The sequence below is a fragment of the Lontra canadensis genome, unplaced genomic scaffold (assembly GCF_010015895.1).
Source record: "Lontra canadensis isolate GAN:19392208 unplaced genomic scaffold, GSC_riverotter_1.0 scaffold136, whole genome shotgun sequence".
In the NCBI taxonomy this organism is placed as follows: Eukaryota; Metazoa; Chordata; class Mammalia; order Carnivora; family Mustelidae; genus Lontra; species Lontra canadensis.
In genome coordinates, this window is record NW_022631130.1 from 3,253,324 (window position 1) to 3,265,758 (window position 12,435).

The window sequence follows — 12,435 nt, forward strand, 5'->3', positions numbered from 1 at the left end:
AAAGATCCCTTTGACCATCTAAATCTGCATTACCCTCAGTAGGTCATACATACCAAGAGACACCCATATCACATGACCAGGAGAGCCCTCTCCTGCAGCTTCTGCTCACCTCTGTTCCAAGGAGGGAACTCCTAATCCAAGTCAGTGGGGACATTTCTAAGTTGTAGTTATTGTAATTACCTAACTTAACTAAGGTTTACATAAATGGTCAAAATGTGAATGTGAAACAGGCAGATACTGTTTCCCCGCATAACTAAAGTAGATACTTTAAGGACAACTAAATAAAGGCAGGTAACATTTACAAAGCAAGGAACTGAGTAAATTATAGAAGAATCACAAAATCTGAACTTGTCATTTGTACTTGCCAAGGGAAAGTGCAGTGCAATAACGTGTCATGAGTATAATCTTTGTAAGAAAGAAAACTCCAGTCAAAGGAGCCAACTCAAAGCAAAGACCTAGAGCCTATATCAAAAGACAGCTGAACAACTGTCCACTAATGAGGGTAAATTACAACAGAACACTTACAGTATGTACACAGCACCCTTTGCACTTTTTAAATTGGCTGACTGACCACTAGCTCCAATCATATTACAGAGAAAATCTTAGGGTACCTGACTGGCTCAGTCAGTAGAGCATGTGACTCTTGGTCTTGGGGTCTTAACTTCGAGTCCCATGTTGGGTGTGGAGATTAAAAGCAAAATCTTAAAACAAAAAAGGGGGGGGAGGGGGGAGAGAAGGCCTTTAACCTGCTCTACACATGATGAGGATGATGCCTATGAACAATGGAAGGCAGTATGTCATGTAGATGGCAAAGGACTGAGGTATCTAGAAGAGCTGAGGAGCGCTTGTCTTGTTATCACCACAATGCTACTGTGGGATGACCACAAATCAACTCGGCCCCTCCAGAGCAAGCACACCTGCTAGCTGGTCACAATGCTAATCCTGAATGACGACCTACTTAACTCTGCCCTTTGCAGCAAATATCTTGAGGATGCCCACATGAGAGTGCTCTTTCTTTTCCTATGAAGCAAATGAATAGCAAAGATAGAATCTGATTTATATAAATTCCCTTCTCAAGTACTTCCACAAAACTTCAGCTCTTCTGAACAGTAAGAAACAGCTGAGATTACCCCAGTCTGGAAGTCTGCAACTGAGTAAGAAAGAGGCTGGCTTTCATGACTTGGTTAGGCTAGGGCTTAAAAACCCACCACCAACTCCAAGGTAAATGGGCAAAGAAATTAAATTTATAAACAATTATACCATGTTTATCTTCACCAATCATCAGAGAAAAGTAAACTAAAGCAACTTGACAGTTCACTTTAGACCTAAGAACGCTATCAAAACTTTCAGAGCTAACAACTATAGGAACTCTTGCAGGACAACTGAGAAACCAGTGTTTCATGAACTCCTAGTGGTATTGGAAACTGGCAAACTGTTCTGAGAATCAACTCGGTAACTGGTATCAAGATTTATTGTCATACTGTCAGATGAAATGATGTAAAGTCCGAATTTCCCTCAAAACAATCCAGAGATGAGGAAAGGAGATGGAGGTGAAACAAAGTTAGGCATGATGTGGTAACTGAAGCTGGTAATGGGAAAATGACAGCTCATTAAACTACTGTCCCTACTTTTGCATGTTTGAGAACTATTATAAATATGGTATCAAAAGAAATATAAATGTCTATGCCCTCTGACATATGAACTGAATATATTCTAAATATAAATACATTCTAAATATAAATATAAATATATTCTAAAACAGATTTAACAGGAATGAAAAAGAAAATCATCAGATGTTGAAAGTAGTATCTACAATTGCAAACAGGAAAAAAAAGAAAGTAAACAGTCAATACTAGAAGATTCAAATAATGTATCACCCAATATGATAATATGCAGTCATTAAAATACTTATGGAGATTATGCAGCATTCTAGACAAAATATATAGAATTTTAAAATGAGAAAAAAATGCAAAAAGTAATGTAAGACTGCAAAGATGAAAAATTCATTTTATATGGTGAAGGTAATTCAAAAAACAGTTGTGCTAAGATCACAGGACCAACAAATACTTCATTTTTTAGCATCAGCATTTTATTCGTTTTCAATTTGACATGAAAAAGTCAAGCAAGAAGAATCCCTCATACTCGATGCTAGCTGAGTGAACTGCATCAGACTTCAGAAACAGATGACCAGAGAAACTCTCATATTAGGTGCTAAAATATGAGAAACCAAAGTAACCACCAACAAGTAAAAGGACACTTTGACATGGGGCTGGTGACTCCTGGGAATCTCTGTGGCATTAGCATCAGTAACCACTTACTTACCTTTCTGATAACAGATTCTCCTTCCACTGCCTCTGTGTTAAGACATAGAACTAGGTTTGCTCACAACACCCTCAGATTTCCTGTATCTCTCTGAGCTCTGGGCTCTTGTTCTAGGCTATTTACCAGCTCATTGTCTTATATGTTGATCTGACATGCCATGTCTACTGCAACCTGCCCCTTCCAGACTTCCCTTGCTCTCCCAGCATCTGGGTGACACTTGCTCTTCATTACATCAGTCACATGGCTCTCTGCCCCCTCGCCCTGACTGGGAGCTCCAGCCTCATGGCCAGCATTCTCCAATACCTCTACCTTAGACCTCCCACTGTCAAAACTGCACACAGGACTTGATACTACCTACACAGGTTAGTTACTCGTATCTACAATCTTTCTCGGTGAAAGGTGAAAAATGGAAAACGTGCATCAAAAGCCCAGAATAAATATAAGTACCTTCCAGGCCTTTACTTCACCTGCAAAAGGGAATATCACCTGACTAGTGTTAATTTTTAAAGGATGTAACCAGAAGAGAAAAATAAGAGAAATTATCACTTAAAACTGGCCTCTTAGTTTGGTTGCTCTTTAATACAAGTGAATACCAGTAACTACAAATTCTCTCCTTGGGAACAAAACTAGATCCAATAGTGAAGTTTTTAAAAAGCATATTCTAACTTTCTGAGGTAGTATAAAAATACATAATGCTTTTTTTTAAACACAGTAGCAGATCTATACCAGAAACATAGCTCACTTATCCTTAAACTGAGAAACAGAAATCCTTCAGGACTCATCTACCCACTAAATAAAGATGTAAGAAGTAAAAGGTAGGCATGAGTTACCTGCATATGGATACTGGTAGGGTACAGCATAAGCCTGCCCATTCGCAGCATAGACAACTTGAGTTCCTGGAGGGTATGCACCACTGTATGGACCATAGCCATATGCCTGTTGAAAAGAAATAGGCCCATCAGAAACATACTTTTGAAATTCAGCATCAATTTATAATAAAAATTCTCAGCAAAATGGGTGGAGAGGGAATGTACCTCAACTTAATAAAGGCCATATATGACAAGCCCACAGCCAACATCATATTCAACAATGAAAAGTTAAAACCTTTCCTCTAAGATAAGGAACAAGACAATAAGTTAACCACTCTTACTACTTTTATTCAACATGATAATCAAAGTCCTGGCCAGAAAAAGAAATGAAAGGCAAATAAATTGAGAAGTAATAGTAATAGTAATTAAGAAGGAATAGTAAAACTGTCACTATTTGCAGATGATATGATATTATACCTAGAAAACTAAAGAAAATTACCAAAAAAACTGTTAGAACTAAAAAAAGGAATTCAGTAAAGTTACAGGATACAAAATCAACATATACTAATCTTTTGTGTTCCCACACACTAATAACTATCAGAATGACAAATTAAGAAAACTATCCCATTTACAAATACATCAGAAACAAAAAACCTAGGAATAAATTTAACCCAAGAGAAAGACCTATACACTGAGTCATGAGACACTGAAGGGAAGGGAAAAAAAAACAAAAAACTGAAGGAAACACAAATAAATGAAAATATTCTGTGCTCATGGACTGTAAGAATAGTTAAAATAGCCATACTATCCAAAATAATCTACAGGTTCAATGCAATCCGTATCAGAATTCCAAAATAGCCATACTATCCAAAATAATCTACAGGTTCAATGCAATCCGTATCAGAATTCCAATGGTATTTTACCCCCAGAAACGGAATGAACAATTCTATAGTTTGTATGGAATCACAAAAGACCCCAACAGTCAGAGCAATCCTAAGGGAAAAAACAACAAAGCAGGAGGTATCACACGCCCCAATTTCAAACTATAGGACAAAGCTACAGTAACCAAAACAGTATACTATTGGCATAAAAACACAGAGATCAATGGAACAGAAAAGAGAGCCCAGAAACAAACCCACACATATATGGTCAATTAATTTATGACAAATGAAACATGAATACGCTATGGGGAAAGGACAGTCTCTTCAATAAATGGCATTTGAAAAACTGGACAGCCACATGTACAGACTGAAACTGAACCACTATCTTATATCATACACAAAATCAACTCAAATGGATTAAAAGACTTGAACATAAGACCTGAAACCAAAAAACTCTAGTAGAAAAACATAGTAAGCCACCTGACATAGGTCTCAGCAATATTTTGGATTTGACACCAAAACAAAAATAAACAACTGGGACTGTAATAAACTAAAAAGTTTCTGGGGGCGCCTGGGTGGCTTAGTCAGTTAAATGCCCGACTCTTTGATTTTGGCTCAGGTCATGATTCTCAGGGTCATGAGATCAAGCCCCGTGTCAGGCTCTGCACAAGGTGTGGAGCCTGCTTAAGATTCTCTCTCTCCCTCTCCCTCTGTGCCCCCCAAAATAAATAAATACATAATAAATAAAAAATAAAAACTTTCTTCACAGCAAAGGAAATGGTCAAGAAAATGAAAAGGCAACCTACTAAATGGAAGAAAATATTTGCAAACCACGTATCTGATAAGGGATTAATACTCAAAACATATAAAAGAAATTCATACAATTCAATAACAAAAGTAAAACTGATTAAAAAATGGGCAGAGAATCTCAATGGACATTTTCCACAGACAGATGGCCAATAGGGTTATGTAAGAATGGCTAACATCACTCATCATAAGGGAAATGCAAATCAAAACCACAATGAGGAATCACCTTACATTCGTTAGAATAGCTAGTATCAAAAAAAAAAAAAAAAAAAAAAACAGAGTCAAGATGGTAGAGAAGTAGCAGGCTGAGACTACTTCAGATAGCAGGAGATCAGCTAGATAGCTTATCTAAAGATTGCAAACACCTACAAATCCAATGGGAGATCGAAGAGAAAAACAGCAATTCTAGAAAGAAAATCAACCACTTTCTAAAAGGTAGGACTGGAGGAGAAGTGAATCCAAAGCTATGGGAAGATAGACCGTGGGGGGAGGGGCCGGCTCCCGGCAAGCGGCGGAGCAACGGAGCACAAAATCAGGACTTTTAAAAGTCTGCTCCGCTGAGAAACATCGCTCCAGAGGCTAAACAGGGATGAAGCCACACAGGGTCAGTGTGGCCTCAAGTCCCGCAGGGTCACAGAACGATTGGGGGTGGCTGAGTGTCGCAGAGCTTGCAGGTATGAGAGCGGGGAAGCCGGCTACAGAGACAGAGACGAGGAGTGAGCTCATAGCTCGGGGTTACCTTGAACCGATCGCAGGCTCAGTGAGCTCAGAGCGCGGCCAGAGGCCCGGCAGACCGGAGTAATTGGGTGCTATTCTCTGAGGGCGCACTGAGGAGTGGGGCCCCGAGCTCTCGGCTCCTCCCGGCCAGAGACTGGGAGGCCGCCATTTTCATTCGCGTCCTCCGGAACTCTATGGAAAGTGCTCTGGGAACAAAAGCTCCCAAAAGCAGACCGAGCAGATTACTCAGCCCAGCCCTTGGTAAGGGCGGTGCAATTCCGCCTGGGGAAAAGACACTTGAGAATCACTACAACAGGCCCATCCCCCAGAAGATCAACAAGAAATCCGGCCAGGACCAAGTTCACCTACCAAAGGAGTGCAGTTTCAATACCAAGGAGAGCGGCAGAATTCGAGAGGAGGAGAAAGCAAAGCACAGAACTCATGGCTTTCTTCTCCCCATGATTCTTTAGTCTTACAGTTACTTTTTTTTTTCTTTTTCAATTTTTTTTTCTCTCTTCTTCTACTAAATTTTTTTTTACTTTTACCCTTTTCTTTTTTAAAGTTTTTAACTAGATTATCATATATATATACATATTCTTTTCTTTTTTATATTTTATCTTTATTCATTTTCTTTTTTTAATTGTTTCTTTTTTTTTCTTTTTCTTCTTTTTTCTTTTTTTTTTTTTTTCTTTCTGAGCCTCTTTTTATCCCCTTTCTCCTCCCACCCACGATTTGGGATCTCTTCTGATTTGGTTAAAGCATATTTTCATGGGGTCTTTGCTACGCTTTTAGTATTTTACTTGCTCCTTCATATACTCTTATCTGGACAAAATGACAAGGCAGAAAAATTCACCACAAAAAAAAAGAACAAGAGGCAGTACCAAAGGCTAGGGACCTAATCAATACAGACATTGGTAATATGTCAGATCTAGAGTTCACAATGACGATTCTCAAGTTTCTAGCCGGGCTCGAAAAAGGCATGGAAGATATTAGAGAAACCCTCTCGGGAGATATAAAAGCCCTTTCTGGAGAAATAAAAGAAGTAAAATCTAACCAAGTTGAAATCAAAAAAGCTATTAATGAGGTGCAATCAAAAATGGAGGCTCTCACTGCTAGGGTAAAGGAGGCAGAAGAAAGATTTAGCGATATAGAAGACCAAATGACAGAGAATAAAGAAGCTGAGCAAAAGAGGGACAAACCGCTACTGGACCATGAGGGCAGAATTCGAGAGATAAGTGACACCATAAGATGAAACAACATTAGAATAATTGGGATTCCAGAAGAAGAAGAAAGAGGGAGGGGAGCAGAAGGTATATTGGAGAGAATTATTGGAAAGAATTTCCCCAATATGGCAAAGGGAACAAGCACCAAAATCCAGGAGGTGCAGAGAACTCCACTCAAAATCAATAAGAATAGGTCCACACCCCGTCACCTAATAGTAAAATTTACAAGTCTTAGTGACAAAGAGAAAATCCTGAAAGCAGCCCAGGAAAAGAAGTCTGAAACATACAATGGTAAAAATATTAGATTGGCAGCAGACTTATCCACAGAGACCTGGCAGGCCAGAAAGAGCTGGCATGATATGTTCAGAGTACTAAACGAAAAAAACATGGAGCCAAGAATACCATATCCAGCTAGGCTATTATTGAAAATAGAAGGAGAGATTAAAAGCTTCCAGGACAAACAAAAACTGAAAGAATTTGCAAACACCAAACCAGCTCTACAGGAAATACTGAAAGGGGTCCTCTAAGCAAAGAGAGAGCGTAAAAGTAGTAGATCAGAAAGGAACAGAGACAATATACAGTAACAGTCACCTTACAGAAAATACAGTGGCACTAAATTCATATCTCTCAATAGTTACCCTGAATGTTAATGGGCTAAATGCCCAAATCAAAAGACACAGGACATCAGAAAGGATAAAAAAAGAAAACCCATCTATATGTTGCCTACAAGAAACTCATTTTAAACCCGAAGACACCTCCAGATTTAAAGTAAGGGGGTGGAAAACAATTTACCATGCTAATGCACATCAGAAGACAGCAGGAGTGGCAATCCTTATATCAGATCAATTAGATTTTAAGCCAAAGACTATAATAAGAGATGAGGAAGGACACTATATCATACTCAAAGGATCTGTCCAACAAGAAGATCTAACAATTTTAAATATCTATGCCCCTAACGTGGGAGGAGCCAACTATATAAACCAATTAATAACAAAAGCAAAGAAACACATCACCAATAATACAATAATAGTAGGGGACTTTAACATTCCCCTCACATAAATGGACAGATCAACCAAGCAAAAGATCAACAAGGAAATAAAGGCCTTGAATGACACACTGGACCAGATGGACATCACAGATATATTCAGAACATTTCATCCCAAAGCAACAGAATACACATTCTTCTCTAGTGCACATGGAACATTCTCCAGAATAGATCACATCCTGGGTCCTAAATCAGGTCTCAACCGGTATCAAAAGATTGGGATCATTCCCTGCGTATTTTCAGACCACAATGCTCTGAAGCTAGAACTCAGTCACAGGAGGAAATTTGGAAAGAACCCATATACATGGAGACTAAACAGCATCCTTCTAAAGAATGAATGGGTCAACCAGGAAATTAAAGAATTGAAAAAAGTCATGGAAACAAATGATAATGAAAATACAACGGTTCAAAATCTGTGGGACACAGCAAAGGCAGTCCTGAGAGGAAAATATATAGCCATACAAGCCTTTCTCAAGAAACAAGAAAGATCTCAGGTACACAACCTAACCCTACACCTAAAGGAGCTGGAGAAAGAACAACAAAGAAAGCCTAAACCCAGCAGGAGAAGAGAAATCATAAAGATCAGAGTGGAAATCTATGAAATAGAAACCAAAAAAACAATAGAACAAATCAAAGAAACTAGGAGCTGGTTCTTTGAAAGAATTAATAAGATTGATAAACCCCTGGCCAGACTTATCAAAAAGAAAAGAGAAAGGACCCAATTAAATAAAATCATGAATGAAAGAGGAGAGATCAAAACGAACACCAAAGAAATACAGACAATTATAAGAATGTACTATGAGCAACTCTACACCAACAAATTTGACAATCTGGAAGAAATGGATGCATTCCTAGAGACATATAAACTAGCACAACTGAACCAGGAAGAAATAGAAAACCTGAACAGACCCATAACCAGTAAGGAGATTGAAACAGTCATCAAAAATCTCCAAACAAACAAAAGCCCAGGGCCAGATGGCTTCCCAGAGGAATTCTACCAAACATTTAAAGAAGAACTAATTCCTATTCTCCTGAAGCTGTTCCAAAAAATAGAAATGGAAGAAAAACTTCCAAACTCTTTTTATGAGGCCAGCATCACCTTGATCCCAAAACCTGACAAGGATCCCACCAAAAAAGAAAACTACAGACCAATATCCTTGATGAACACAGATGCGAAAATTCTCACCAAAATACTAGCCAATAGGATTCAACAGTACATTAAAAGGATTATTCACCACGACCAAGTGGGATTTATTCCAGGGCTGCAAGGTTGGTTCAACATCTGCAAATCAATCAATGTGATACAACACATTAATAAAAGAAAGAACAAGAACCATATGACATTCTCCATAGATGCTGAAAAAGCATTTGACAAATTACAGCATCCCTTCCTGATCAAAACTCTTCAAAGTGTAGGGATAGAGGGCACATACCTCAATTTTATCAAAGCCATCTATGAAAAACCCACCACAAATATCATTCTCAATGGAGAAAAACTGAAAGCTTTTCCGCTAAGGTCAGGAACACGGCAGGAATGTCCATTATCACCACTGCTATTCAACATAGTACTAGAAGTCCTAGCCTCAGCAATCAGACAACAAAAGGAAATTAAAGGCATCCAAACCGGCAAAGAAGTCAAACTATCACTCTTCGCAGATCATATGATACTATATGTGGAAAACTCAAAAGACTCCACTCCAAAACTGCTAGAACTTATACAGGAATTCAGTAAAGTGTCAGGATATAAAATCAATGCACAAAAATCAGTTGCATTTCTCTACACCAACAACAAGACACAAGAAAGAGAAATTAAGGAGTCAATCCCATTTACAATTGCACCTAAAACTATAAGATACCTAGGAATAAACCTAACCAAAGAGGCTAAGAATCTATACTCAGAAAACTATAAAGTACTCATGAAAGAAACTGAGGAAGACACAAAGAAATGGAAAAATGTTCCATGCTCCTGGATTGGAAGAATAAATATTGGAAAAATGTCGATGCTACCTAAAGCAATCTTCACATTTAATGCAATTCCTATCAAAATACCATCCATTTTTTTCAAAGAAATGGAACCAATAATCCTAAAATATTTATGGAACCTGAAAAGACCTCAAATAGCCAAAGGAATATTGAAAAAGAAAGCCAAAGTTGGTGGCATCACAATTCCGGCTTCAAGCTCTATTACAAAGCTGTCATCATCAAGACAGCATGGTACTGGCACAAAAACAGACACATAGATCAATGGAACAGAATAGAGAGCCCAGAAATAGACCCTCAACTCTATGGTCAACTAAACTTCGACAAAGCAGGAAAGAATGTCCATTGGAAAAAAGACAGTCTCTTCAACAGATGGTATTGGGAAAATTGGACAGCCACATGCAGAAAAATGAAATTGGACCATTTCCTTACATCACACATGAAAATAGACTCAAAATGGATGAAGGACCTCAATGTGAGAAAGGAATCCATCAAAATCCTTGAGGAGAACACAGGAGCTACCTCTCTGACCTCAGATGCAGCAACTTCTTCCTAGGAACATCACCAAAGATAATAGAAGCAAGGGCAAAAATAAACTACTGGGATTTCATCAAGATCAAAAGCTTTTGCACAGCAAAGGAAACAGTCAACAAAACCAAAAGACAACTGACAGAATGGGAGAAGATATTTGCAAACGACATATCAGATAAAGGGCTAGTGTCCAAAATCTATAAAGAACTTAGCAAACTCAACACCCAAAGAACAAAGAATCCAATCAAGAAATAGGCAGAAGACATGAACAGACATTTCTGCAAAGAAGACCTCCAGATGGCCAACAAGACACATGAAAAAGTGCTCCGTATCACTCGGCATCAGGGATATACAAATCCAAACCACAATGAGATACCACCTCACACCAGTCAGAATGGCTAAAATTAACAAGTCAGGAAATGACAGATGCTGGCAAGGATGCGGAGAAAGGGGAACCCTCCTACACTGTTGGTGGGAATGCAAGCTGCTGCAACCACTCTGGAAGACAGCATGGAGGTTCCTCAAAATGTTGAAAATAGAACTACCCTATGACCCAGCAATTGCACTACTGGGTATTTACCCTAAAGATACAAACGTAGTGATCCGAAGGGGCACGTGCAACCAAATGTTTATAGCAGCAATGTCTACAATAGCCAAACTATGGAAAGAACCTAGATGTCCATCAACAGATGAATGGATAAAGAAGAGGTGGTATATATACACAATGGAATACTATGCAGCCGTCAAAAGAAATGAAATCTTGCCATTTGCGACGACGTGGATGGAACTAGAGGGTATCATGCTTAGCGATATAAGTCAATCAGAGAAAGACAACTCTCATATGATCTCCCTGATATGAGGGAGAGGAGATGCAACATGGGGGGTTAAGGGGGTAGGAGAAGACTAAATGAAACAAGATGGGATTGGGAGGGAGACAAACCATAAGTGACTCTTAATCTCCCAAAACAAACTGAGGGTTGCTGGGGGGAGGGGGGTTGGGAGAAGGGGGGTAGGGTTATGGACACTGGGGAGGGTTTGTGCTATGGTGAGTGCTGTGATGTGTGGAAACCTGGCGATTCACAGACCTGTACCCCTGGGGATAAAAATATGTTTACAGAAAATAAATAAATTAAAATAAACAACAACAACAACAACAAAAAAAAAACAAGTAACAAGTGGTGGTGAGAATATGGAAAAAAGGAAACCCTGTGCACTGCTGGCAGAAATGTAAATTAGTGCAACCACTATCGCCAACAGTATGGAGGTTCCTCAATAATTAAAAATAGAACTATCATACGACCCAACAATTCCACTTTTGTGTATTTATCAGAAGAAAATGAAAACCCTGACTCAAAAAGATATACAGTCATACTTCATTTTACTGTGCTTTGCTTTACTGCACTTTGCAGATACTGTGTTTTTACACATTGACAGGTTTGTGGCAACCCTACATTGAGCAAGTCTACCAGCACCATTTTTCCAACAGCATTTGCTCACTTCATGTCTCTGTGTCACATTTTGTAAATTCTCACAAAATTTCAAACTTTTTCATTATTATTATATTTGTTACAGTAATCTGTCATCAGTGATCTTTGATGTTACTATTATTTTGGGGTGCCACAAACCCCACCCATAAAATGGGCAAACTTAATTAATAAATCTTGTATGTTCTGACTGCTCCACCACCTACTAGTTCTCTCTCCCTCTCAGGCCTTCCTATTTCCTGAGACACAACAACATTGAAATAAGGCCAATTAATAACCCTACACTGGGCTGACTCAGCTAAGCATCCATCTTTGATGCAGTTCATGATCCCAGGGTCCTGGGCCCAAAGCCCTGCATCAGGGTCCCTGCTAAGCAGGAAGCCTATTTCTCCCTCTTCCTCTGCTGCTCCCCTGCTTGTTCATTCTCTCTGTCAAATAAATAAATACTAAAATCTTAAAAAAAAAAAAAAAAAAAAGAAACCCTACAATGGTCTCTAAGTGGTCAAGTGAAAAGAAGAGTCGCATGTCTCTCTCTCTAAATCAGAACCTAGAAATGATTAAGCTTAGTGAGGAAGGCATGTAGAAAACCAAGACAGGCCAGAAACTGAGCCTCTTGTACCATGCAGTTAGTCAAGT

General features: G+C 38.8%; 1 protein-coding gene across 2 annotated transcripts in view; it reads right to left on the reverse strand.

Moving 5' to 3' along the window:
- The window catches only part of PLEKHB2 (pleckstrin homology domain containing B2), a 52,125-nt gene that overhangs the window by 1,693 nt on the left and 37,997 nt on the right, over window positions 1-12,435 (reverse strand). For both annotated transcript variants that reach the window (XM_032843128.1, XM_032843127.1), the window contains one exon: window positions 3,153-3,258. In XM_032843128.1, coding sequence (XP_032699019.1) covers window positions 3,153-3,258 — 106 coding nt within the window. The remainder of the gene's footprint in view (window positions 1-3,152; window positions 3,259-12,435) is intronic.